Here is a 27,287-nt window from a genome sequence, read left to right on the forward strand (position 1 = left end):
TTTCTCTTGGATATATTATTGTTCACAGATGTCTTCTGTTGACAGTATTAGGTCAGAAATTATTTATTAGCTTAGTAAACATTTGTGTTGATTGCAAAAGTATTTGCCACAATTCAGTGATTTTTTAGCATACGAGAATCAGGTGTCCATCGCCAAATATTTGCTTAAACATCTTCCACTTTGAGACTAGTGGTAAAAATTATACCAGATTGGTCTATAGCATCCTGGCAAGGCCCTCTCTCAATTTTATTCACATAGGGACACTTAGTCCCTGTTGGGGCTGCTACAGCTAAAAATAGTAAAATAAACTTCTCATGAACAGCTTGATGGAACTTCATTAAACTTGGTCCGAAGCATCATTATTATATCCTCTCCCAAATTTATTCAAATGGGGAGCACTTTGCCCCATTAGGGGCCACTAAAGCTAATAATAGAAATACCTTTAAATTACTTGAGCCAAATTTGGGTACCTGGCCCCTCTGGGGTAGCTAGAGTAAAAAATAGAAAAATCTTTGAACAACTTCTCATAAACATCTTGATGGATCTTCATCAAATTTGGTATGTAGCATTATTGTATGAACCTCTCTTAAGTTTTTTCAAATGACTGCTTGGTTTCCTTTAGGGGCACCAAAGCTTAAAATAGAAAAACCTTTCAATAACATCTTTTCACAAACCACTAGATGGATCTTCACCACATCTGATCTGTAGCATCCTTGTAAGATCCTCTCTCAAATTTATGCAAATAATTCCGCTTGACTGATTGGCCGCCAGAGCTAAGAATTGATAAAACCTGTAAACAACTTCTTCTCATAAACTGCTTGATGAACCTTCACCAAACTTGGTCTGTAGCATTCATACATTGACCTTGCTCATGCTTTTTCAAATGCTTTCGCGTAACCTTTTTAGGGACCACTAGAGATAAAAATAGAAAGCACTTTAAACAACTTGTAAAGCATCCTTCCATGGACCATTCTCAGTTTTATTATCCCCCCGCCAAAGGCGAAGGGGATATTAGAAATGCTCTCCGTCCGTGCGTGCGTCCATCCGTCCGTCCGTGCGTCCGCAACGATCTTTGTCCGGAGTATAACTCCAAAAGTACTGGAGGGATTTTCTTCAAACTTCATACACTGATAGAACACATTGGGAGGAAGTGCAATGTGCAAGAACAATAACTCTACCTTGCCTATTTTTTGAGTAATTCCCCTTTATCATATTTTCTTAAAAAAATTTGTCCGGAGCATAACTCCAAAAGTATTGGAGGGATTTTCTTCAAACTTCATACATTGATAGAACACATTGGGAGGAAGTGCAATGTGCAAGAACAATAACTCTACCTTGCCTATTTTTTGAGTTATTCCCCTTTATCATATTTTCTTAAAAAATTTTGTCCGGAGCATAACTCCAAAAGTATTAGAGGGATTTTCTTCAAACTTCATACACTGATAGAACACATTGGGAGGAAGTGCAGTGTGCAAGAACAATAACTCTACCTTGCCTATTTTTTTAGTTATTCCCCTTTATCATATTTTCTTTAAAAAAATTGTCCGGAGCATAACTCCAAAAGTACTGGAGGGATTTTCTTCTAACTTCATACACTGATAGAACACATTGCGAGGAAGTGCATGTGCAAGAACAATAACTCTACCTTGCCTATTTTTTATTCCCCTTTATCATATTTTCTTTAAAAAATTTATCCGGAGCATATCTTTTTCATGCATGGAGGGATTTTGATATATCGTGGCACAAATGTTCACCACCACGAGATGAAGTGTCATGCGCAAGAACCAGGTCCCTAGTTCTAGGGTCAAGGTCACACTTAGAGGTCAAAGGATACAAGAATGAAAACCTTGTCCGGAGCACTTCTTCTTCATGCATAGAAGGATTTTCATATAACTTGGCACAAATGTTCACCACCACGAGACAGAGTGTCATGCGCAAGATCCAGGTCCCTAGGTCTAAGGTCAAGGTCACACTTAGAGGCCAAAGGTCAGATACAAGAATGACTTTGTCTGAAGCATTTCTTTTTCATGCATGGAGGGATTTTGATGTAACTTGGCACAATTATACATCAGCATGAGACGAAGTGTCATGCGCAGTTCCCTTCTTTAGAATTACTTCCCTTTGTTGTTACTTTAAATAGCTTTTATTGTAACTTTTTCATTACTAGTAGGGAAAAATCGAGACCACTTTTCTGTAGTACAACATGCATGCTACATCCAATTTTGAGGTGTATTTTGACCAATCTTTACCTAGTAAAGACTTTTGTGTGGACTTACAATTTTTTTTTTTTTTTTTTTTTTTTTTGTATAAAGATTAACTTCCCTTAGTTGTTATTATAAATATCTTATGTTGTAACATTTTTATAATTGACCATAGGGAAAAAACAAGACCACTTTTCTGTGGTACAACATGGATGTTACTTTCCAATTTTAGGTGTATTTTAAGATAACTCTACCTGGTAAGGAGTTTTTTGTGGACTTAGAAAAACAAAAGACTTACAATGATTACTAAACAACCACAAAACTAAAATTCCCTTAATTTTGCAAATACAGCTGCTAGAAAAAAGAAATTTGCTGTGACTGGCATATATTGTGACATTCTGGCACTCTTGTTCCCTGTTAGCTTTCCATTCCTTCTTTTTACAGTAGCCATATAGAAAAACATCATAGCTATACTGTTCATGAAAATTAATAAAATTTAGCAGTAAACCACCTCACCACTGAATAATTCTTTCTTCCACATCTTTAAAATCCCTGATGTGGACCACAACTAAACGGTTCTTCAAAGCTTTTCCCAAAATGAATACTTTCAGACACTAACTTGCCAGGAACTTTAGCCTTCAATTATAATATGCCTGGCGGGGGGATTGGCCATGTCTAACATGGCTCTTGTTCAGTTTTTAAGTGCTCGATATAAGCTATTATGATCACTTACCGTCTGTCAGTCCGTCTGGTGTCTGTCTGTCCACACTTTTCTTCAAACGGCATCTCGTCTGAAACCATGTGGTGGAAATTGATTAAACTTGGCCTGGATGTTCCGTTGGTGGTCTTCATCCAAAATCATTCGAACCTTTCCGCTTGGTTGCATGTAAGGCCTGCAAGAGCTAAAAATAGAAAGATCTTCAAAGGATATCTCCTCCTAATCCACTAATATTTTCACATAAATGGTCCTTGTTATAACTCGGTTATAAGGAACTTGTCGGGACCACAGAATACTGTTGGCTATATCAGAGGTAAGCTTTATCCATATAGCAAACATAATTCACTATAAATGAACTATATAGCTAACACCTAACTATAAATATTTGACAAAATATTAATCATGTATACTTTTATGGACAACGATGTTCATTTTGAAAGAAACTACAAGGACTTAATTTCCAACTTTACAGCTCAATAAAGGTTTGTATTGCATACCAACACGTAAAATAACCCTCTGGTAAGTATTCAAAATATAAATGAATTGACTATAACATAAGTAAGTAATCAGACGAATTTATAAATAAGCATACTTAAGTGTGTTACCAATGGCAGTGAATCTTGAAATTGAGGACAAAGTTCGTTATAATCCAAGTTTGTTATATCCATGTTCTACAAAATATGTAGGGGGAAATTGGGCCAGAAAATAAAGTTCCTTATAACCGAGATTTTGTTATAAATGAGTTTTGCTGTATGTATAAAGTGGAAACTTTAAAAATCTTCTTATATAAAAGTACTGGCCAGATTTTAAAACAATTTTAGACAAATGGTCCTTGTGAGATCTTCTACAAAAATTATCCAGATTAATTCAAATCATCAGAAAAGGTGGCCACCAGAGGGCGTGGTCACTTTACCCTATAAGTATATAGTGCAAACTCTAAAAATCTTCTTGTATGAAACTACTGGGCCAGGCCCAATTTTAAAATAATTTCACGCAAATGATTCTTTGGTGTCCCTTTATGAAGATTGTAGATATTATTCAAAAACCATGGTCACCAGGGGCGTGGTCACTTTTTCCTATATGGATTTAGTGGAAACTTTAAAAAAAACTTCTTGTATGAAACTACTGGTCCGATTTTAAAATAATTTCACACAAATGGTCATTGTGTGACCCTCTACCTAGATTGTTCAAATTATTTTGATTTGTCAAAATACATGGCTGCCGTGGGGCATGGTCAATTTTTCCTATATGAATATCTTGTCAGAAACAGTAAGCCCAATTTTAAAATAATTTTGCAAGAATATTTCTTGGGTTACCCTTTACAAAGATTGTACAAATTATTCTGTATTGTCCAAAAACACGGCCGGCAGGGGATATGGTTACTTTTACCTGTATTTATGTAGTGGAAACTGATATTGTCTCTTAGTATCCTGTCTCATCATTCCCTCAACTTCTTGCCCCATATGCCCCCTCTCCCCAACACGCATATACATTACCTGCCTATATTTACTTAGTAGAATTTAGGAGAAAATTATAAGTAGTTTTGTCGGAAAAGACCGGCACTACTTCAAAATAATTTCACAAACATTTTGCTTGCATATCCATTTAACAAAACTGTTCAAGCAAGCAGCGTTACTTAGGTGAGCGATTTAGGACCATCATGACCCTCTTATTCATGAATTGTGGCTTTATTTTGCAACTCAACTCTAAGTGAGGTAGTGGGATCTGTCTGAATGTTTAAGATAATAATAATGTCTATTTTAAGGCAATAATACATCTTTCTTGTTAGCTCGACTACAAAGTATGGAGAGCTGTCCTACTCGACCCAGCGTCGGCATCCTTCCGCGTTCGCACCTTGGTTAAGGTTTTGATGCACTTTTACTTTATCTCAGTTATTACTTAATAGATTTGATTCAAACTGAAATAGTTATTCCTCATCATCACTCACATCATATGTCACAAGGGCCCTAAGTCTTGCACCAATATTTCATGAATCATCCCCACTTTTTACTTAGAATTTCAGGTTAAAGTTTTGATGCACTTTCACTCTGTCTCAGTTATTACTAAATGGATTTAATTCAGACTTAAAATAATTGTTCCACATCATCACCCACATCATTTGACACAAGCGCCATAACTCTGGCACCAATAATTTATGAATTATCCCCCTTTTTACCTTAAATTTAAGTGTAAAGTTTTGATGCACTTTCACTCTAACTCTATTATTACCAAATGGATTAGATTCAAACTTAAAATATTTATTCCACATCATCACGCACATCATATGACACAAGGGCAATAATTATTGTTCTAATATTTCATGAATTATGCCCCTTTTTGCGTAGAATTTTACTTAAATTTTGGTGCTTTTTCACCATAAGTTTGTAGTTACTAAATGGATTTGATTCAAACTTAAAAATGGATGTTCCACATCGTCACCCACACCATATGACCTAAGATCCACAATGCTAGCACCACTATATTATGAGTCATGCCCTCTTTTTAATCCCCCGCCGTGGCGGAGGGATTATAGGAATGGTCTGCGTCCGTCCTTCCGTCCTTCCGTCCGTCCGTCCTTCCGTCCGTCCTTCCGTCTGTCCTTCCGTCCGTAACACTTTCGTGTCCGCTCCATATCTCCTAAACCCCTTGAAGGATTTTCATCAAACTTGGGTCAAATGATCACCTCATCAAGACGATGTGCAGAACCCATGAGTCAGCCTTGTCGGTTCAAGGTCAAGGTCACAACTCAAGGTCAAAGGTTTGAGCCTGCCATTTTGTGTCCGCTCTATATCTCCTAAACCCCTTGAAGGAATTTTATAAAACTTGGGTCAAATGATCACCTCATCAAGACGATGTGCAGAACCCATGAGTCAGCCATGCCAGCTCAAGGTCAAGGTCACAACTCAGGGTCAAAGGTTTGAGCCTTCCATTTTGTGTCCGCTCTATATCTCTTAAACCCCTCGAAGGAATTTTATAAAACTTGGGTCAAATGATCACCTCATCAAGACGATGTGCAGAACCCATGAGTCAGTCATGCCGGCTCAAGGTCAAGGTCACAACTTAGGGTCAAAGGTTTGAGCCTTCCATTTTGTGTCCGCTCTATATCTCCTAAACCCCTTGAAGGATTTTCATCAAACTTGGGTCAAACGATCACCTCATCAAGGCGATGTGCAGAACTTATGAGTCAGCCATGTCGGCTCAAGGTCAAGGTCACAACTGAAGGTCAAAGGTTTGAGCCTTCCATTTCGTGTCCGCTCTATATCTCCTAAACCCCTTGAAGGAATTTTATAAAACTGGGGTCAAATGATAACCTCATCAAAGTGATGTGCAGAAATTATGAGTCAACCATGCCAGCTCAAGGTCAAGGTCACAACTAAGGGTAGAAGGTTTGAGCCTTCCATTTGGTGTCCACTCTGTATCTCCTAAACCCCTTGAAAGATTTTCATCAAACTTGGGTCAAATGATCACCTCATCAAGAACTCAGGAGTCAGCCATGTCAACTTAAGGTCAAGGTCACAACTGAAGGTCAAAGGTTTCAGCTCTGTATCTCCTAAACCCCTTGAAGGATTTTCATGAAACTTGGGTCAAATGATCACCTCCTCAAGACGTTGTGCAGAATTCATGAGTCAGCCATGTCAGTTCAAGGTCAAGGTCACAGCTAAAATCAAAGGTTTACCCTTTCACTATCCATAGCAGTGGCGGGGGATTTAGCTGTCGTTCAGACTGCCTTGTTACTTAGAATTTCAGGTTCAGGTAGTGGTGCACTTTTGTTCTATCTCAGTTATTACTAAATAGATTTTATTCAAACTTAAAGTAGTTAGTCCACATAATTAGTGATGTGATATGACACAGAGTGCATTACTGTTGCAGAAAGTTTGCATGAATTATGTCCCTTTTATACTCATTATATATTTTGATACACTTTATCTTTATCTCTTTTATTACTTAATACATTTGACTCAGACTTAAGCCTTTGTCCAATATCTTCATTCATATTGGAGTCATTAAACACTCCACTGACAGCTCCAGCTTCCTCAGATGTGCCCAGTGTCACTATCAAGCATTGCAATAGGCAAACTACTGTGACAGCTCTTGTTCAATAACTGGGCAAAGCCAATTTTTATTAGCTCACCTGTGAGGGTGAGCTTTTCTGATCGCATGTCTTCCGTCTGTCGTCCATTCACAATTTCTTGTGAACACGATAGTGACCAAGCCCGCCCGCTTAGCTCAGTAGGTAAGAGCGTTGGTCTACGGATCGCGGGGTCGCGAGTTCGATCCTCGGGCGAGGCGTATGTTCTCCGTGACTATTTGATAAACGGCATTGTGTCTGAAATCATTAGTCCTCCACCTCTGATAATTCATGCGGGGAAGTTGGCAGTTACTTGCGGAGAACAGGTTTGTACTGGTACAGAACCCAGGAACACTGGTTAGGTTAACTGCCCGCCGTTACATGACTGAAATACTGTTGAAAAACGGCGTTAAACCCAAAAACAAAACAAAACAAACACACTTTGCAATTGATTTTAATCAAATTTAAACACAACTTGTATTGGCATAATATCTCGGTTCCTTTCGAAAACTGGCCAGATCCCGTCATGGGTCCCAGAGTTATGGCCCCTTAAAGGGCCAAAATTTGCTATTTTTGGCTTGTGAACACAATAGAGACCACATTTTGCAATTGATTTTAATCAAACTCGCGCACAACTTGTATTGGCATAATATCTCGGTTCCTTTCGAAAACTGGCTAGATCCCACCATGGGTTCCAGAGTTATGGCCCCTTAAAGGGCCAAAATTTGCTATTTCTGGCTTGTGAACAATATAGAGACACATTTTGAAGTTGATGATAATAAAACTTGCATACAACTTGTACTGGCTTACTATCTCGGTTCCTTTCGAAAACTGACCAGATCCACTCATGGGTTCCAGAGTTATGGCCCCTCAAAGGGCCAAAAATTGCTATTTTGGCTTTTGCAGCCATATAGAGACTTCATTTATGGTTTGATTTGGTACAAACTTGCAAAATATCTTTAACAACAATAACTCTTGGATTCCATGATATATCCGGCAGATCCAATCATAGGTTCCGGAGTTACGGCCCCTGATTAACCCCAGAAAGAGCCAAAATTTGCTAATATTACCTTGTGAACACGATAGAAGTGACATTTTATAATTGATTTTAACCACACTTACACACAACTTAAGTCACAATAAGATCTCGATTCCTTTCGAAAACCGGCTAAATTCCCTAATGGGTTCTAGAGTTACTGCCCCTGAAAAGGGCAGTATTTTCTATATTGGCCCATTTAGCCATAGAGGTTTCATTTATGCTTTGATTTGATACAAACTTGCCCAGAATGTTTATCTTGATGATCTCTAGGCCAGATTTGAAACTGGCTCATGTGGGGTCAAAAACTAGGTCACCAGGTTAAATCAAAGGAAAAGCTTGTTAACACTCTAGAGGCCATATTTATGACCCTATCTTCATGAAACTTGGTCAGAGTGTTTATCTTGATGATTCCTATGCCATATTTAAAACTGGGTCATATGGGGTCAGAAACTAGGTCACACGGTCAAATGAAAGGAAAAGCTTGTAAACACTAGGCCACATTTATGACCCTATCTTCATGAAACTTGATCAGAATATTCATCTTGATGATTTCTAGGCCAAGTTTGAAACTGGGTCATGTGGGGTCAAAAACTAGGTCACCTGCTTAAATCAAAGGAAATGCTTGTTAACGCTCTAGAGGCCATATTTTTGACCCTATCTTCATGAAACTTGGTATGAATGTTTATCTTGATGTTTCCTTTGCCAAATCCGAAACTGAGTCATGTGGGGTCAAAAACAAGGTCACCACTTGAGTCAAAGGAACAGCTTGTTAACACTGTAGAGGCCACATTTATGATCCTGTCTTCATGAAACTTGGTCAGAATGTTTATCTTGATGATTTTAAGGCCAAGTTTAACAGGTGAGCGATATAAGGTCATCATGACCCTCTTGTTGAAATTTGGCACATTTTTTTACTTGGAATGGTGCTTTTATACTAACCAAGATACTGAAAGTTTTGTACTACAATAAAACGTAAAGTCAGAATTGACTTTTTTGTGTGTCAACAATAGCTGAAATGTTCAAAGGAATTTACTATGCCATCATAATTGTTATTTGACAATAAATTCAAAACTAAAAAAGATATTTTGAAAATTAATTTTTTTTATATTAGCACTTTTAAGTTGTTCAGAAGGATATAAAATATTAAAAAGAAATGCTGGTTTCTTAAAGAGAAATCAAGACAAGATTTTGATATGGAAAAGGTGGATGAAATAGTAGATTGTTAGGTCAGATCTTAAGAAAAAGCTTGTTAACACTAGAGATCACATTTTGTACCAGATCTACATGACGCCTGGCCAGAATTTTTGTCTCTATGAAATCTAGGTAACTTTTAACACTGAACCATCTTGTGTCAAAAACTAGGTTATTTGAAAAACTAACAGAAAACATTGTTTACACTTCATGCACTTTTTCAAAGTGATCTGCATGAAACCAAGTCAGTTACAAATAGGTTAAGTTTAAATTTAGGTCATCTGGGTCAAGACTAGATTACTTGTCAGATCATAGAAAATTGCAGACTTTTTGTTGCAATCCAAAACTTAGTCATCATGGTTGAAAAATTAGGTCAAGTAGCAATTTAGCACCTTCATGACCCTCTTATTTGTTAAATTAAACTGTTAAAACATATAATTGTACTTCTAATTGTACATGAAATTGGTGTCATTTTATTTTCAGGGTTGCTTCTCATGCTGATGAGAATGATATGAACTCATGTCATCTTGGAGCTATTTTTGGACCATTGCTTTTAAGACCTCAGTATGTATTGTTTACTTTAAAGTAATGAAATGATTAGATGTATGTTTCCCTTTATATTTTATATGATAATAAGTAGCATTTGACTTCACCTGTCATTTTCAATAAGGCTTTCTTTGAAATACCGTGGATTTGAAGTTTGCTCATTTAAATCATTACCTGTCAATCACAGCATATACTTAATTCCTATACCATTACAAATTACCAAGCGAAAAGATCAATGGATTAAATTTTTAAGATAATTGATATTAAAGTATTTTTTTAGCCTAAAGATCTATTCCTATATGAGTCACATACCACTAGACTCTCCTATGTAATACAGGTTAGTCATATGTGGTTTTTCAAAAATTGATATCGATACGCATCATTTAATACATTGAATCATTTACTTAATTATGACTTGTTTATATACAACACTCGCATCTTGTGTAGCCTTTATGATCTTACACTATGACAAAGAAATATTTTTCTTTTGTAAAGGACGGATTCAAAATGTGTAACTGTTATTACGCTCCCCTTCGAAGAAGGAGGAGATATTGTTTTGCAGATGTCGGTATATCCGTCGGTCCGTAGACCAATCGGTTTCTGGGTGATAACTCAAGAACGCTTGGGCCTAGGATCATGAAAGTTGATAAGGAGATTGGTCATGACCAGCAGATGACCCCTTATGATTTTGAGATCAGTAGGTCAAAGGTAAAGGTCACAGTCACCTGGAACAGTTAAACGGTTTCCGGATGATAACTCAAGAACGCTTGGGCCTAGGATCATGAAAGTTAATAGGGAGGTTTGTCATGACCAGCAGATGACCCGTATTGATTTTGAGGTCAGTAAGTCAAAGGTCAAGGTCACTGTGACTCGTAACAGTTAAACAGTTTCCGGATGATAACTCAACAACGCTTGGGCCTATGATCATGAAAGTTGATAGGAAGGTTGGTCATGACCAGCAGATGATCTTTATTGATTTTAAGGTCAGTAGGTCAAAGTCAAGGTCACAGTGACCCAGAACAGTTAAACCATTTCTGGACGATAACTTGAGAACGCTTGGGCATAGGATCACGAAATTTAATAGGGAGGTTGATCATGACCCCTTTTGATTTTGAAGTCAGTAGGTCAAAGGTCAAGGTCACATTGACCCAGAACAGTAGAACTTTATTTGCCAGATGACTAGAGAATTCTTTGGTTTAAGATCACATTTGATACGGAGGTCACTTATGACTGATAAATGACCAATAATAAATTACTGATTTGAGGTCAGTACGTCAAATATCCAGTGCACAGTGACCAAATAATTTCTGTTTCTTGTCCAGCTACTGAATGCATCAAGGGGGGCATTTCATGTTCCACGAGCTCTTGTTTTTAAACGCCCAAAGGAACGTATTATGTTATAACTCCGGTGTCTGTCCGTCAGTTAGCAACTTCGTGTGCGCTCTGTAACTCTTGAATCCCTTGAAGGATTTCAAAGAAACTTGACACAAATGTTCACCACATCAAGACGACGTGCAGAGCGCATGTTCTGGATGACTCGCTTCAAGGTCAAGGTCACACTTAGGGGTCAAAGGTCATATGACTTTGTTTCGTGTCCGCTCTGTAACTCTTGAACTACTTGAAGGATTTCTAAGAAACTTAGCACAAGTGTTCACCACATCAAGACGACATGCAGAGCGCATATTTCGGATGGCTCGCTTCAAGGTCAAGGTCCAACTTAGGAGTCAAAGGTCATATGACTTTGTTTCGTGTGTATTTTGCTCTGCATTGCGGTGCTCTTGTTTTTATTTGGCAGATCTCATTTTTGTTCATTTACAAAAAAATTTTTTAATTACTTCCCTTTTATGTTACTATAAATAGCTTATTTTGTAACTTTTTTATTATTGGCCGCAGGGAAAAACCGAGACCACTTTTCTGTGGTACAACGTGGATGGTACCTCCAATTTTTAGGTGTATTTTGACATATCTGTACCTGGTAAGGATTTTTTTGTGGACTAACAATTATTTTTTTCTGTGGACTTAGAATTTTTTTTTTGGAATTTCTTCCCTTTGTTGTTCCTGTCCTTTGGGCTTCAACAGTCAAGTTCTTTAAATTTTGCTCCCATCCTCTGATATAACCCTTCGGTCACACTTAGGGGTCAAAGGTCATACCTTCGGGCATATACTGCTCCGCATTGCGGTGCTCTTGTTATATAATTTCATATGCACAGAATAAAAGGTATCAGAAGATTCTTCATCTTACCTTTTATTCAGATAATACAACTCAACGAAGTTTATTAGTCCCCTACTGGTTGAAAACCAGTTTCGGGGACTGTAGGATTGCGCTTTTTCGTCTGTCCGTCATTCCGTACGTCAGACCGTGTCCGGTCCATAATTCTTGTCATTCATGAAGGGATTTTGATATTAGTTGGCACAAATGTTTCCCATGATGAGACGACATGTGAAGCGCAAAACCTGGACCCAAACTCCTAGGTCAAGGTCACACTTAGAGGTCAAAGGTCAGCATGGCTTTTTGCTTTCCTGTCCATATCTCTGCCATCCATGAAGAGATTTTAATATTACTTGGCACAAATGTACCCCATAATAAGACCATGTGTCTTGCACAACTTTAAGACTCCTAGCTCAAAGGTTAAGGCCACACTTGGCAGTCAAATGTTAACATGGCATGAACAGGGTGTTTTTCATGTCCGGTCCAGAACTTAGTCATCCATATAGGGATTGCAATATTACTTGGCGTAGGTGTTCCCCATAATCAGACAACCTGTCATGTGCAACACCTATAACCCTAGCTTTAAAGTCAAGGTCACACTTGGAGATCAAAGGTCAATAGTGGTTTTTTCCTGTCCGGTCCATAACTTTGTTATGCAAGAAGGGCTTTAAATATCAGTTGGCACAAATATTCCTCTAATTTAAACAACATGTCATGTGCAAAACCTGGACCATTAGCTGAAAGGTCAAGGTCACACTTGGAGGTCAAATGCCAACATGGCTTTTTCCTGTCCGGTCTGTAACTCAACAATCCCTAAAGGAATTTTAATATTACTTGGCACAAATATACCCCATAATAAGATGATGTGTCATGTGCAACACTGACCCCTAGCTCAGTGGTCAAGGTCAGACTTGGAGGTCAAAGATTGATAGTGTTTTTGTTTTTTTAGTATGGTCAATAACTCTGTCATCCAAGAAGGGATTTTAATAGTACTTGGCACAAATGTTTTCCATAATGAGACAACTGGTCTGATGCAACCCCTTACCCTAACTTAAAGGTCAAGCTGAAACTTCATAGGATGATTGGACATGCAGAGTAGATTACCCTAATGAATTTTGTAGTCACTCGATCAAAGGTCAAGGTCACAGGGACTAGAACATGGAAAACTGTTTCCGATCAATGACTTGAGAACCACTTGACCCAGAATGTTGAAACTTCATTGGATGATTGGACATGCAGAGTAGATGATCCCTAATGATTTTAGGGTCATTTGATCAAAGGTCAACGTCAAAGGAGCCAGAACATGGAAACCCGTTTCCAACCAATAACTGGAGAAACACTTGGCCTAAAATGTTGAAACTTCATAGGATGATTGGATATGCTAGTAGATGATCCCTGTTGATTTTGGGGTCACTTGGTCAAAGGTCAAGGGGACAGGACATACCCAGTAGATGACCCCTATTGATCTTGGGGTTATTATCCCCCGACGAAAGTCGGAGGGATATAGTTTTGGCGTTGTCCGTCCTTCCGTCCGTCTTTCCGTCCTTCCGTCCGTCCGTCCGGAGCCATATCTAGAAAATGGTTGGGAATATTTATTTAAAACTTCAGATACATGTTTACCACTATGAGTACTTGCGGCCCGTCAAGTTTCAGTTAGATTGCCCAAGTAACACCAGAGTTATGGCCCTTAGAAGTTTCTAGTGTTAACTATATAGGGTACTATAAATATGGCAATTTCTGCATCATAACTTTTGATATATTTCACCTAGAACTGTGAAACAGAATTTAGATCACCATAATGTGGTTGTGTACACACAATTTCGTTTGGATTTATTTGTAAATTTAGAGTTATTGCCCTTTAATTGTATAAAAATCCACATATTTGTACATAACAAACTTACCATTTGGTAGAATTTCATTAAATTTCTTTCATTCTTTTCCATGAACATTTATTGTAAACATGTGAAGTTGTGTACCCACACCTGGTCACCCCCTTATCTTGATCACACCCCTCCCCCGAACCCCCCCTTAAAAAAAAAAATCATTATTTTACATTTTTTTCAGACAAACTTCATAAACATGTTCACCACTTTGAGGTTATGGGGCCCATCAAGTTTCAGACAGATTGCCCAAGTAACACCAGAGTTATGGCCCTTAGAAATTTCTAGTGTTAACTATAATATAGGGTACTAATTAGATCTATAGATATGGCAATTTCTGCATCATAACTTTTGATATATTTGACCTTGAACTATGAAACTTTAACAGAATTTAGAGCACTATAATGTGGTTGTGCACACACAATTTTGTACGGATTTCAGAGTTATTGCCCTTTAATTGTCTAAAAATCCACATATTTGTACATAACAAACTTACCATTTGGCAGAATTTCATTAAATTTCTTTCATTCTTTGATGTGAACATTTATTATAAACATGTGAAGTTACGCACCCACACCTCGTAACCTACTTGCCTTGGTCACACTCCCTCCCCATCCCAACCCCCCTCCCCCCAAATTTTTTTTTCATTTATTTTAGATTTTTTTCAAACCTTCCATGATTATTTATCAACATGCAAGTTGTACCATTTCCCCACCTCACTCCTCCATACAGTCATGCCCACCACTGATCATGCATCCTCTGCAGCCCCCCCCCCCCCCACCAAAAAAAAAATCACATATTTGTACATAACAAACTTACCATTCGGCAGAATTTCATTAAATTTCTTTCATTCTTTTCTGTGAACATTTATTAGAAACATGTGAAGTTGCGCACCTACACCTGGTCACCCACTTGCCTTGGTCACACCCCCTCCCCCTCCCAACCCCACTTCCCCCAAAAAAAAACAAATAATAATTTTTTTTTTCATTCCTTATTTTAGATTTTTTTTCAAACCTTCCATGATTATTTATCAACATGCAAGTTCCCCCACCTCACTCCTCCATACAGTCATGCCCACCACTAATCATGCATGCATCCTCTGCCCCCCCCCCCCCCCAACTTCACCCTTTTACCCTTTTTTGTGTCGGCTAAAGGCTGAAAGCCTTTTGACGAGTCCTTGCTGTTCAGCGATTCTCTAAATGGACCGAATAACACGTGAAGGGATGTAGTTCTATTAGATTTCTCAAACTTCAAACAGTTCACTGCATGAATGAAGTTAAGTTGTGTCAATTCCCATTGCTATGACCAATATACGATGTAATCTGTCATATTTATGACTTGTAATTGTGCAATACTCGAATGTAACTCATTAAGCATAAATGTGCATTTTAAGAATTGCGCAGGCTTACAAAGCTTGGGTAACATCCAACGAAAGACAAAAAATAGTTCCACAGGGCTCCAGATAAGATGCGTATTAGCGTAAATTACGTATAGAAATAATGCAAATACGCATGTCTAATAATTTCTAAGCGTATAAAAACGTATATAAAATTACAGAAACGCACACAATGCTTTTTTAAAAACAAAATCTGAATCGTCTGGATGCGTTAGGTAACATAGCCGATCAGCCTTGATTCTCCCACATTGAACGTAAACACGCATCGTATGATTTCAATAAACTTTGCGTGGGTTGAATTTTGCAGTCAGTAAACGGATAAATTATCGGAAGAAGAAGCTCTTACTGGTTTGTTTAGTTACTACTGATATTAAAAATGATTTTAATTCTTATTTTTCGAGAAATAAACAAATCGGCGAAACATTAAATTGTATTTTCTTGTAGTTTTTGAAATCGAAAGTAGATCGTCTATGTTTGGCTGCTTTCACGAAACGAAACAACTTTTTTATGAAAAGATTTAAATAAGAGGCAATTTAACCGTAAACTTCAATGTCAGATACTGCCAATTGCTGCTAAATGTCTTCATATCATCACAATTTGTAAAATATATTGTTGAAACTGGAGAAAAGTGTAATCGTATCCGGATATAATATTTTGGGTAAATATCGAGCTGTGTTATGAAATTTTAAGAAAAAAACTAAAAACAAACTGAAACTGGTAGACTATACTGTCAGTACATCAATCATTAGCCGACTCAGGCCCTTCAGGCCTTTTATTTTTTTTTTTTTTTTCATTTTTATTTTCCATCAATATTTATAATCAACGTGTGAAATTTTGTTTCCTCTCCCGTTCCCCCGCACCCCCACCCCCTAAAAAAATAAATATATACATATATAATTATATTTCTATTCCTTTTTTTTTTTTTTTTTTTTTTAAATGTTCAAACCTTCAACATGTTAAGTTGTGACTGCACAAACTTTGCCCTCAGCCATGTTCAAGATATCTTACCTGTGTTCTCTTAAGGACATCTGTTCTTTTAAGTTCAAATGTACATGAACTTGTTAATCAGCAACACCTGGTGCCAAACCACTCAAAGACAATATTTCGTTCCAGTTAAACTTCAAGCTCACATTTCAATTAACTGCATTTAATTTTAAAAGCTAAGCTTATTACAGTAAGCATATTCCATTCAAAATAAATTCTTTAGTCAGGATCAAAGTATCGTACATTTATTGTGTACTCTTTAATTAAACATTTGTTTTCTGTTAAATTGATTTTGACTAATGAAATTACTTGCTTCTTATTAACATCCTTAACTTTTTGACAGATATATTTTTTTGCCATTCCTCACCACAAACCCTTTCGACGGGGGATACCAATTCATCGAATTTGCTTGTTTTTTCAGAGGTCAAGGTCACATGGGCCAGAACATGGAAAACCATTTCCAATCAATAACTGGAGAAACACTTGACCTAGAAAAAAAACCAAATACCTAACATAAACATTTTGCCTGTATTTATTAAGTAGAAACTTTTAACTGTTCTAGCAAGCAAGTAACCTCAGTTGAGCGATATAGGGCCATCATGGCCCTGTTGTTTTTAAATTACCATTTCCCCTAGCATGAGTCTTTTGACCATACCAGAACAATTTCTCCACCCATCAGTTTTTTAAGCGTTGATAATTTTTACCGCCCAAGTTTATTATCACACATGTACACCCACCCCATGTATCCACCACAACCTCAACTCTTGAAAATACTTTGAATATTTTGTCATTTCAGATCTCTTAATTTCTTGTGTTTGAATTTATGTTTCTTAGGACAGCCCTCCACCTTAAACCCCAGAATACCTCTTTCATTCCTTGTGTATCTTATCTCCCTTCTCTTTACACACACAAACTTCCTCCATATAATAGTAATAATAGTAATGTTTGTTCTGTATTTGTCATCATTTCAGAGTAGTGTGTTTTCATTTAATAGCTCTTCTTTATAAAATGGTAGGCAAGCATAGTTGGTACTATTTTGATTTTCAGGAACAGTCAAGGGTTATCAGCTGTATCAGATTTTCAAAATCAGTGGCTTGTTGGCACACTCCTCATAGATTCTGCAGAAAGTTTGTTTGGTAATGAAATGGACTGGGAGGTAGAATCTGGAGAAAGCACTGATGAAATGTATCCGCAAGAGATGAAGAATATTGCCGGAAAAAACTCAATGGGTGAGTGATGCTTTACTAATGCCCCTCACCCCGATGAAAATGGTGTAAATTGTTTTTCTCATGTTGGTCTGGCTTGGATTTACAGTCAGTCTTCATAGGATGATTGCCTTGGTTAGCAAATGAAGATGCTTATTCTTTTGGGGGTTCAAGGTCACAGTGAACATTAGACTGAAAATTATTTCAGATTAAACACTGAAGGACCTTTAGACCTATGACTTTCAAGCTTGATAGGATGATTGTTTGTGGTCAGAAGATTACATGTACTGTTTTTGAAGTCTGTAGATGAAAGGTCATGGTCACATTAATATTGAAATTGAAATTTTGTAAATGTTCTTTATCAGACGTAGTGCAGGCTAAACAGCACAAAAATCTCTTTCCGATGGTATGTCTTCCAGCTTCCTAGCTTCGCTAGTTTCCTAGATTACCTTGAGGTTTTTCTGCGATTTGAGAACTTTCTCCAGTCAAAATTTTGCTTTACACATATAGTTAATAATTTATCAAAATAAAGATTTCAAGAAGGAATTGATGAAGTTATTGCTAATGTATGTTTACTTTATGCAGAATCACATATTGCTGTAAATATTTTGACGCTACGTCTTCAAATAACAAAGATTTTAATGAAAATGAAAATATGGTGTGTTGTACATAAATATTTCTGATTAAAGAAGATGATGCTTAAAATGTTCATTTCTTTTTATTAGATTGATACAACGTTTTTTGCTATTTACTACAATTCTTATTTCGAAAAAAGTTGTTAGAAATGTCAACTAGGCCCTAAATAAGTAACAAAAGTGCTGGTGGGGGAAAGGGCGGGGCGGGGTTAATATGAATAATCAGTTCTTTAATGTGATTAGTGTCAGTAAATTTTTAGTTCACCTGAACATAAAGTGCTAGGGGTGAGCTATTATGATCACTCAGCGTCCGGCCGGTGTAATGAAGTATTTCGACCCCCATAGAATAATGACCCCCCGGTCATTATTCTATAGAAAAAGTGACCCCCCGGTCATAGTATTATGACCTCCAGATCATAGTACTATGACTCCCCCACGTGAAGTAAACTGAACCTCACGAAGAATATTGACTCCCATAAAAAAACGACCCCCGGTCATTTGGTCAAATTTAGTGATAACTCGTGTATCTAAGGCCTAATTGCTGCATTTTATGCCCCCACTCGGGGGAGGGGAGGTGGGGGGCGGCATATAGATTTGCCCTTGTCCGACCGTCCGTCCGTCCTTCCGTTTTACCATTAGCCCCAGATACTATCACTTGACACAGAAATCAGAGCATTCCGCAACGGGAAAAGGGATTCTATTTCTAGACGCTGTATCTTGGTGTATACATTTTTTCAGGAAAATAACAATTCACAATACGTTCACAAAACACACCAGTGTCAATAATCCCTGCAAACTTCGGTATGAAGTAATTCTTCAGAAGAAAACTGCACAAGAAACTGCTAGCATAGAACTTAGTATTAATAGAAGTTGCAATACTTAGCAGTGGCAGTAAAGTACGGTAGCGGCAACAATAGAAAGTAGTAGTAGTAGTAGTAGTAGTAGTGGCAGTGGTAGTGGCAGTTGCAGTAGCAGTAGCAGCAGCAGCAGCAGAGGAATAAGTGACAGCAACAACAGCAGCAGGAGAAGAAGAGGTAGATGTACAAGACGTATTAGTGGAAGCAGGTATAGTAGTATCAGTAGTAGCAGTAGCAGTTGTAGTACTAGTAGTAGTAGTAGTAGAAGTAGTAGTAGTAGTAGTAGAAGAAGAAGAAGAAGTACATGTAGTAATAGCAATAGAAGCAGTGGCACCAGTAGTAGTAGTACAATCAAAATGTTAACTATTGGCAATGGAGGGTATTAGAGTTGTAGATCTAGTAAAATTGTCCGTTAGGTTTGGTGGAGATCACTTTTTAATAGATATTATCGTCGAAAGTCTTTTTAGGAGCCGGTGTTTTACACGGAAAGAGTAACTTTTTTAAATAGAATAATGTCCGGGAATCGATATTGTATGAGAGTTCGAATGTAGTAATTTCGGCAGTGAGTATTTTACATGGAAGGAGTCACTTTTTCTATAGAATAATAACCGGGGTCGATATTCTATGAGATTCGAAGGGAGTCATCTTTAGGGAGTCAGTATTTTACTTGGAGGGATCAGTTTTTCTATAGAATAATGACCGGGGGGTCGTTATTCTATAGAGTTTTTAAAGGGAGTCAGTTTTTTATAAGTGGAGTCAATATTTTACAGGAAAGGAGTCACGTTTTCTATAGAATAATGACCGGGGGGTCGTTATTCTATGGGGGTCGAAATACTTCATTACACCGGCCGTCTGTCCACAATTTTCTTCAAACAACATCTCCTCTGGAAGTTGAAAAAGTTGGCCTGGGTATTCCTTGGGTGGTCTTAAGAGTGTTAAAACATAAAATTGTTCAGATAGTTCTACAAGGAAACCTCTTGGCATGGTGATTGTGTGATACTTAGCATTTAATTTTTAGTCGAGACCCAAACCTGAACATCAACATGGCAGCTGAAATTCAAGATTTCTGCCATTTATACAAAGATTCAGAAAATATGTAAGGTGACATTTCAAAAGAATGGAAATGAGGAGTTAAATGAATTTCTGCTGTATCTGTTTGAAATATAAAGTAAATATCTAACATCTCACCATACATAAGATAGGCTTTCCACCTCAAGACTCAAGTTATTAACTCACCTGTCATGTAGTGACAATGTGAGCTTTTGTGATCGCCCTTCATCCGTCTGTCCGTCCGTCCGTTGCCCGTCCACAATTTCTTGTGAACAGGATAGAGACCTCATTTTGCAATCAGTTTTAATCAAACTTGCACACAACTTGTATTGGCATAATATCTCACTTCCTTTCGAAAACTGGCCAGATCCCATTATGGGTTCCAGAGTTATGGCCCCTTTTATGGGTTCCAGAGTTATGGCTCCTTAAAGGACCAAAATTTGCTATTTTGGCTTGTGAACACGATAGAGACCACATTTTGCTATCAACTTTAATCAAACTTGCACACAGCTTGTATTGGCATGATATCTCGGTTTCTTTTGAAAATTGGCTAGATCCCATCATGGGTTCAAGAGTTATTGCCCCTATAAAGGGGCAAAATTTGCTATTTTGGCTTTGTCAGCCATATAAAGACTTCATTTATGGTTTGATTCGATACAAACTTGCAAAATATCTTTAACAACAATAGATCTAGGATTTCATGATGAATCCGTCAGATCCAATCATAGGTTCTGGAGTTACGGCCCCTGATTGACCCCTGAAAGAGCCAAAATTTGTTAATTTTTATCTTGTGAACAGGATAGAGGTGAAATTTTATATTCGATTTTAACCACACTTACACACGACTTAAGTCACAATAAGATCTCGGTTCCTTTTGAAAACCAGCTAGATTCCATCATGGGTTCTAGAGTTACTGCCCCTGAAAGGGACAGAATTTTGTATTTTGGCCCTTGCAGCCATATAGAGGTTTCATTTATGCTTTGATTTGATACAAACTTGCACAGAATGTTTATCTTGATGATCTCTAGGCCAAGATAGAAACTAGGTCATGTGGGGTCAAAATCTAGGTCACCAGGTCAAATCAAAGGAAAAGCTTGTTAACACTCTTGAGGCCACATTTATGACCCTATCTTCATGAAACTGGGTCAGAATGTTTATCTTGATGATTCCTAGGTCAGGTTTGAAACTGGATCATGTGGGTCAAAAACTTGGTCATACGCTCAAATCAAAGAAAAAGCTTGTTAATATTCTAGGCCATATTTATGACCCTATCTTCATGAAACTTGGTAAGAATGTTTATCTTGATGATTCCTAGACCAAGTTCAAAACTGGGTTATGTGGGGTCAAAAACTAGGTCACCACTCAAATCAAAGGAAAAGCTTGTTAACGCTGTAGTGGCCACATTTATGAGCCTATCTTCATGAAACTTTGTCAGAATGTTTATCTTGATGATTCCATTTCAGGTTATGCGTTCCCCCATACATTAATTAGATAGCCACTATTGGTATTGGGGTCATTAGGTCAAAGGCCAAGTTCATAGTTACTTTAAGACTGAAAGCAGATTCCAATCAGTAACTGGAGAAAGCCTTCAAACTTCATAGGATAATTGTCAGTAGTTGAAGTTGATCTTTTGGGGGATTTGACATGGGAAAGGTAAAGGTCAGATCCCATCATGGGTTCCGGAGTTAGGGCCCCTTAAAGGGCCAAAATTTGCTATTTTGGCTTTTGCAGTCATATAGAGACTTCATTTATGGTTTGATTTGATACAGACTTGCAAAATATTTTTAACAACAATAGATCTTGGATTCCATGATGAATCCGTCAGATCCAATCATAGGTTCTGGAGTTACAGCCCCTGGTTGACTCCTGAAAGAGCCAAAAAATATAATTTTGCCTTGTGAACAGGATAGAGGTGACATTTTACTTTCGATTTTAACCACACTTACACACAACTTAAGTCACAATAAGATCTTGGTTCCTTTTGAAAACTGGCTAGATTCCTTCATGGATTCTAGAGTTACTGCCCTTGAAAGGGGCAAAATTTCTGTTTCGGCCCTTGCAGCCGTATAGAGGTTTCATTTATGCTTTACTTTGATACAGACTTGCACAGAATGTTTATCTTGATGATCTCTAGGCCAAGTTAGAAACTAGGTCATGTAGGGTCAAAATCTAGGTCACCAGGTCAAATCAAAGGAAAAGCTTGTTAACACACTTGAGGCCACATTTATGACCCTATCTTCATGAAACTGGGTCAGAATGTTTATCTTGATGATTCCTAGGTCAGTTTTGAAATTGGATCATGTGGGTCAAAAACTAGGTCATCCGCACAAATGAAAGGAAAAGCTTGTTAACACTCTAGGCCATATTTATGACCCTTTCTTCAAGAAAATTGGTAAGAATGTTTATCTTGATGATTCCTAGAACAAATTCGAAACTGGGTGATATTGGGTCAAAACCTGGGTCACCACTCAAATTAAAGGAAAAGCTTGTTAACACTGTAGAGGCCAAATTTATGACCCTATCTTCTTGAAACTTGGTAAGAATGTTTACCTTGATGATTCCAAGGCCAAGTTTAACAGGTGAGCGTTATAGGGTCATCATAACCCTCTTGTTAACAAGGTAGAATTTGATTAAACCCAGATTTTTCAAGACTTCAGGAAAAACTCAGAACATCTGGCAAATGAAGAAAGATATGGTCATGTGCTTGATTTTTTGCTAGATTGCTTTGAAACATTTGGACCTCACACAAGTTTTTATAATGGGCGTCTATGGGAAAATCACAATAATGATTATGTTATCATTTTCGCGTAGAGAAATTTGTTTAAAATGTAGAGTTTAATGAAACTAAATAAAAATTTGGTCTACAATATGGGGAAATAAAATATATAGGCCTGTGTGCTTGTTATTTGCCTAAGATGAAAAAGAGTTTTGCACATAACACGCATGTTTAAAGGCATTATTTGGAATTATTTAACGTGTTAAACGTTTTAATATCATATTTTATCTTTAGAAAGATTGTAACCTTACCCGTTTAGTAAATTTATTCGCTGGTTGCCATTAATTCTTTAAACAATTTTCTTTTCCTTTTACTGAGTCCATGCTTCATTGTAAGTTATCTGGTTAAATGACCTTACGAATATTCACAAAGCTTGCTCAGAATCATCCTTGCATAGATCACTCTCAACTTTGTTCAAACAAGTCCGCTTCGCCGCTTTTAGGTGCCACCAGTGCTACAAATACAATTAGAAATAACCTGTAATGGATTTACACCAAACTCAGAAACATCCTTGCACCGACTTCTTAAGTTTGTTCAAATTATCCCACTTGACCCCTTTTAGGGACTGTCAGGGTTAAAATAGGGAATTCTCATGAAAGACTTGACATCTTCACCAAATGTGGTATGGACCTCTCTGAAGTCTGTTCAAACAATTTCAATAACATTTAAGGGCTGCTGTAAGAGCTAAAAAATCGTAAAATCTTTAGATTACTTTTGGTGAACAGCAAGACATAATTATCATGACGATAAAAAAGAAGGTAAGGCCAGATTTCCCAGAAGCACAAAGCACCCCAAACAGCCTTAGGTCTAGAGATGGTACCTACCCAAATAAATTAAAGGGGGACAACTCTGAATTGACCAATAAACTAAAGCCAACATTAAACATTGATCAAACGTGAAAGATAAAAATCAGATAGGTCCCTTTTCAAACAACTTATCAGACAGACAAAATATGACCTACATTTGTTTAAATCCCTTTGTATTCAATATACAATATGCACACTTTTCTCATGACTTACACTGACAGATATTTAGTAAGTTGTAGTGAGGCCCTGATAGAAAGTTTAGTAATGCATGAAGATTATATAGAATTATGCATACATTCCTTTGAAGAAAATTAACGACATTAAGAAACGTTATTAAGTTTTGATCTTTTAGCCAAAGGTATTTATTTATTGTTCTCAATGGTGATACATTGGTTTACACAACATTTATATCTCAAAATGTAAAATGTATATATCCAACAATGAGAAATAACAAAAAAAGTTAAATTGGTAACACAAAAATTTCATTGTCGTCAAATATAATTACAATAGTTTAAGGTAGTGGTTGTAATTACTACATGTTAAGGTAGCTGATAGGTAATGACTCTATGTAATGTATTTTAAGCAATTCTCAACTTAAACATTCTCTGGAGGGAACTAGCACGATCATTTGCTTTCCTTGAAAAACGAATAAATGCTGAAAAAGCATATGGAGATTACTCTATTTGATGATTTTCGTTACAGGTCATATACCCTAAACAAACTAAAAGGTGTTTTATTTATTGTTGAAAACAAAGTAATCGGTTAATTTCAGATATCAACATTAATTCAAAACTTATACTGTTTACAAAACTTGAAAAAAAATGTTTTGTTGGGGCCTCTCATTTACAAATATATCAACAATTATCACCTGAATTGAGTGCATTCATGAGTGGAAAATATTGATGGTAAAATAGTGTAGGGGTTTGTTTACAATATAAAATCTTTAATAACTTCTTTAAGGTACATTTTTGGTATGGTTTTGTTAGGCTTATAATAAAGAGCATGTCATTCTCTTTCACTCAGAATTTTTTCAAGCGTTTTAGACTCTTGGCTAGTCTTGGAATTTGACTTTATTAAGAGACAAAAGGAAGTTCAGTATAGGCTCTTTCAAAATGTTGAAAGTAGAGTAAACTTATATTACACTCTATTGAATTTATTTAGCCATGGGAGCTTTTGATATAGACTATAATTGGGGAAGTCCTAAAATCTTTGAAAAACGGTCAATACAAGAGTTGTCCATTTTGCTTCAGATATTTTGAGAAAGTCATTTTTTAGATATCAAATATTTCTATTTTTGTCATGGAGAAGAGGAAAACCATAAATATATTTAGAAAATTGGTGCACTTAGCTATCATTTCACTCTGAAAAAAACCTGTAAAGATGAATTTGAATTTTTTAGGTACCATCTCTATTAGGTCCGCAACAAAAAGAAACTGTAATAGAAAAATATAGCAAACCGGTTACTAAACATAATAATTATGTTGTATCCTTGTATGGGCTCTTCCCAAACTTGTTCAGATAATTCTACTTGGCCCTTTTAAGCTTACCTGAACCGAAGGTTCAGGGTGAGCTATTAGTATGGGGGGATGGTCCGGCGTCCACATTTTTGAGTCGGCTAAACGCTGAAAGCGTTTGACGAGTCCTTGCTGTCGCCCGATTTCTCATTTCTTAAATGGACGAACAACATAGTGAACTGATGTAGTTCCATTAGATTGTCTCAAATTTCAAGGAGTACATTGATCGGATGAAATTCATTTATGTCAATTCCATTTGATATGACCAATATACGATGTGATCTGTCAAATTTATGAAGTGTACTTGTGCAATACTCGAATAAAGCCACGTATTTTCTTCCTCGGTAACTCATTAAGCGTAATCTGGAATAACACGATTCGGCGGGATTTAGTAATACTAGTTTTGCGCATATAATAATGGTGACTAATTTTATGCCCTTATGTCACAGAACAGCAAATATTATTTTAACAAATTCGAATGAAAACTTCATAATGAATTTATTAGGCAAATTTAACCATTTGTTACCCTGCCTGTCTTCAAAATCATTGCGCAAATAACAAATTTATTTCTGTGCATTTCATGAATTGCGCAGATTTACCATGCTCGCGTAACATCCAGCGAAAGACAAAATGTAGTGTCAGAACATTCTGCTAGTATTTTATTGAGTCGGGTAACTCTGAAAGCATTGGAATGTCTCTTATCAAAGAGTTTACCAAATCGATGAAATTAAGTGAAGACAGTTTCATTTTGTATGACCCAAATAAGATTTGTGCAATACGTTAATTCTTCCACGAGACCTCGCGTATGAATCCTGATCACATGGATCATGACGTCAAGTGTTTACGTACGGATTGTCCGTAGTTTCTACGAAATACCAAAACTTACTACGGAGATCAACCAGATCAAAATGATGCAAAATCGCGAGTGGCGAAAATGGAAATGTCTACATATACCTTTGTTCTAAATCGTAACCTTTCTAGAATTTTGACTGGTTCGGATAATTTGCCTTTGATTCAGGTCTCATAAAAATCGAAACCGATACCCATTCTGTGTTTTATGTACATGTCATTAACATCTTGACACATGGGTTGAACTTTGCTATAAGTTAGCAGATAAATTATCGGGAGAAGAAGCTCTTACTGGTTTGTTTGATTTAATGATTTTATTCCTTTAATTTTCGAGAAATAAACAAATCGGCGAAACATTAAATTGTATTTTCTTGTACAGTTTTTGAAATCGGAAGTAGAGATCGTCTCTGTCATTTTTCATGAAATGATTTTAATAAGAGGTAATGTCACTGTAAACTTTAATGTCAGATACTGCCAAATGCTGCTATACCTGTCTTCGTATCATCACGATTTGTAAAACATATATTATTGTTGAAACTGTAGATTTGAGCGGTAGTTAGAAAAGTGTAATCGTATCCGGATTTTTTTTTTTGATAAATATCGAGAAGCTGTTTTCTGAAATTTTAACATTCAAGTAACAGACATGATCGATATCATTGTAACAGAAATGATTCTAGAATTTATTTTTTATACACATACACATATCAGACTTATATTCTACAGTCCTGAGGCATGACCTGGAAGTAAAAATATGAAGTGACAATGATGGTGAATCATTCATTCTTTGGATATTGTAATAAGAATGTAGGTAATATTTAAAAGTTGAAACATTTTATTTTCAGTTAGACAATGTACCAAAGGCTGTATCAAGGATCTACATTTTCAAAATTTTCTTGGGGGTGATACCCCCAAACCCTTCTTTCAGGATTAGGGTATCCTCCCACACCCTCCCCCATATTGCCACTTTGCAGTTTGATACATGTGCCCTTTTACCAGTTGCCACCGTGCCCATTTCAAAATCTGACTAATTCAAAGCAGGAAGCAACACCCCTTCCCATACCCACCCTGCTACAGACCGCATAAAAATGTCTCGAACTTTTTTCAGCCAAGTCTGGGATCAAAACGGATAATTGAAAGTGTGGTGCGTGGACTTTAAAAATTTACAATATTTTTTTCACCAAACTACAGGAAACCTTGCCAGCAGTATTTAGGCACATACACTGCCATATGGCCTCAACACGACTTTATACAGAGTAACTACTGACAGATGGTCAAAACTACTGATAAATCACTTAGGGACCACTGACATGGTTTTGAAGGGGTAAACAGGTCTGAAATAGAATAAATGGTGGTTTTACTAAA

General features: G+C 36.9%; 2 protein-coding genes across 3 annotated transcripts in view; both read left to right on the forward strand.

The window, feature by feature from the left end:
- LOC123529642 (uncharacterized) overlaps positions 1–27,287 on the forward strand; it is a 582,930-nt gene that overhangs the window by 438,683 nt on the left and 116,960 nt on the right. The window lies entirely within an intron of this gene.
- The window catches only part of LOC123534656 (uncharacterized), a 38,249-nt gene that overhangs the window by 121 nt on the left and 10,841 nt on the right, over positions 1–27,287 (forward strand). The window contains exons 2-3 of the mRNA XM_053523051.1: positions 9,702–9,782; positions 17,281–17,462. Of these exons, the coding sequence (XP_053379026.1) occupies positions 9,702–9,782; positions 17,281–17,462 (263 nt within the window). The remainder of the gene's footprint in view (positions 1–9,701; positions 9,783–17,280; positions 17,463–27,287) is intronic.

The sequence above is a fragment of the Mercenaria mercenaria genome, chromosome 14 (assembly GCF_021730395.1).
Source record: "Mercenaria mercenaria strain notata chromosome 14, MADL_Memer_1, whole genome shotgun sequence".
NCBI classification, from domain to species: domain Eukaryota; kingdom Metazoa; phylum Mollusca; class Bivalvia; order Venerida; family Veneridae; genus Mercenaria; species Mercenaria mercenaria.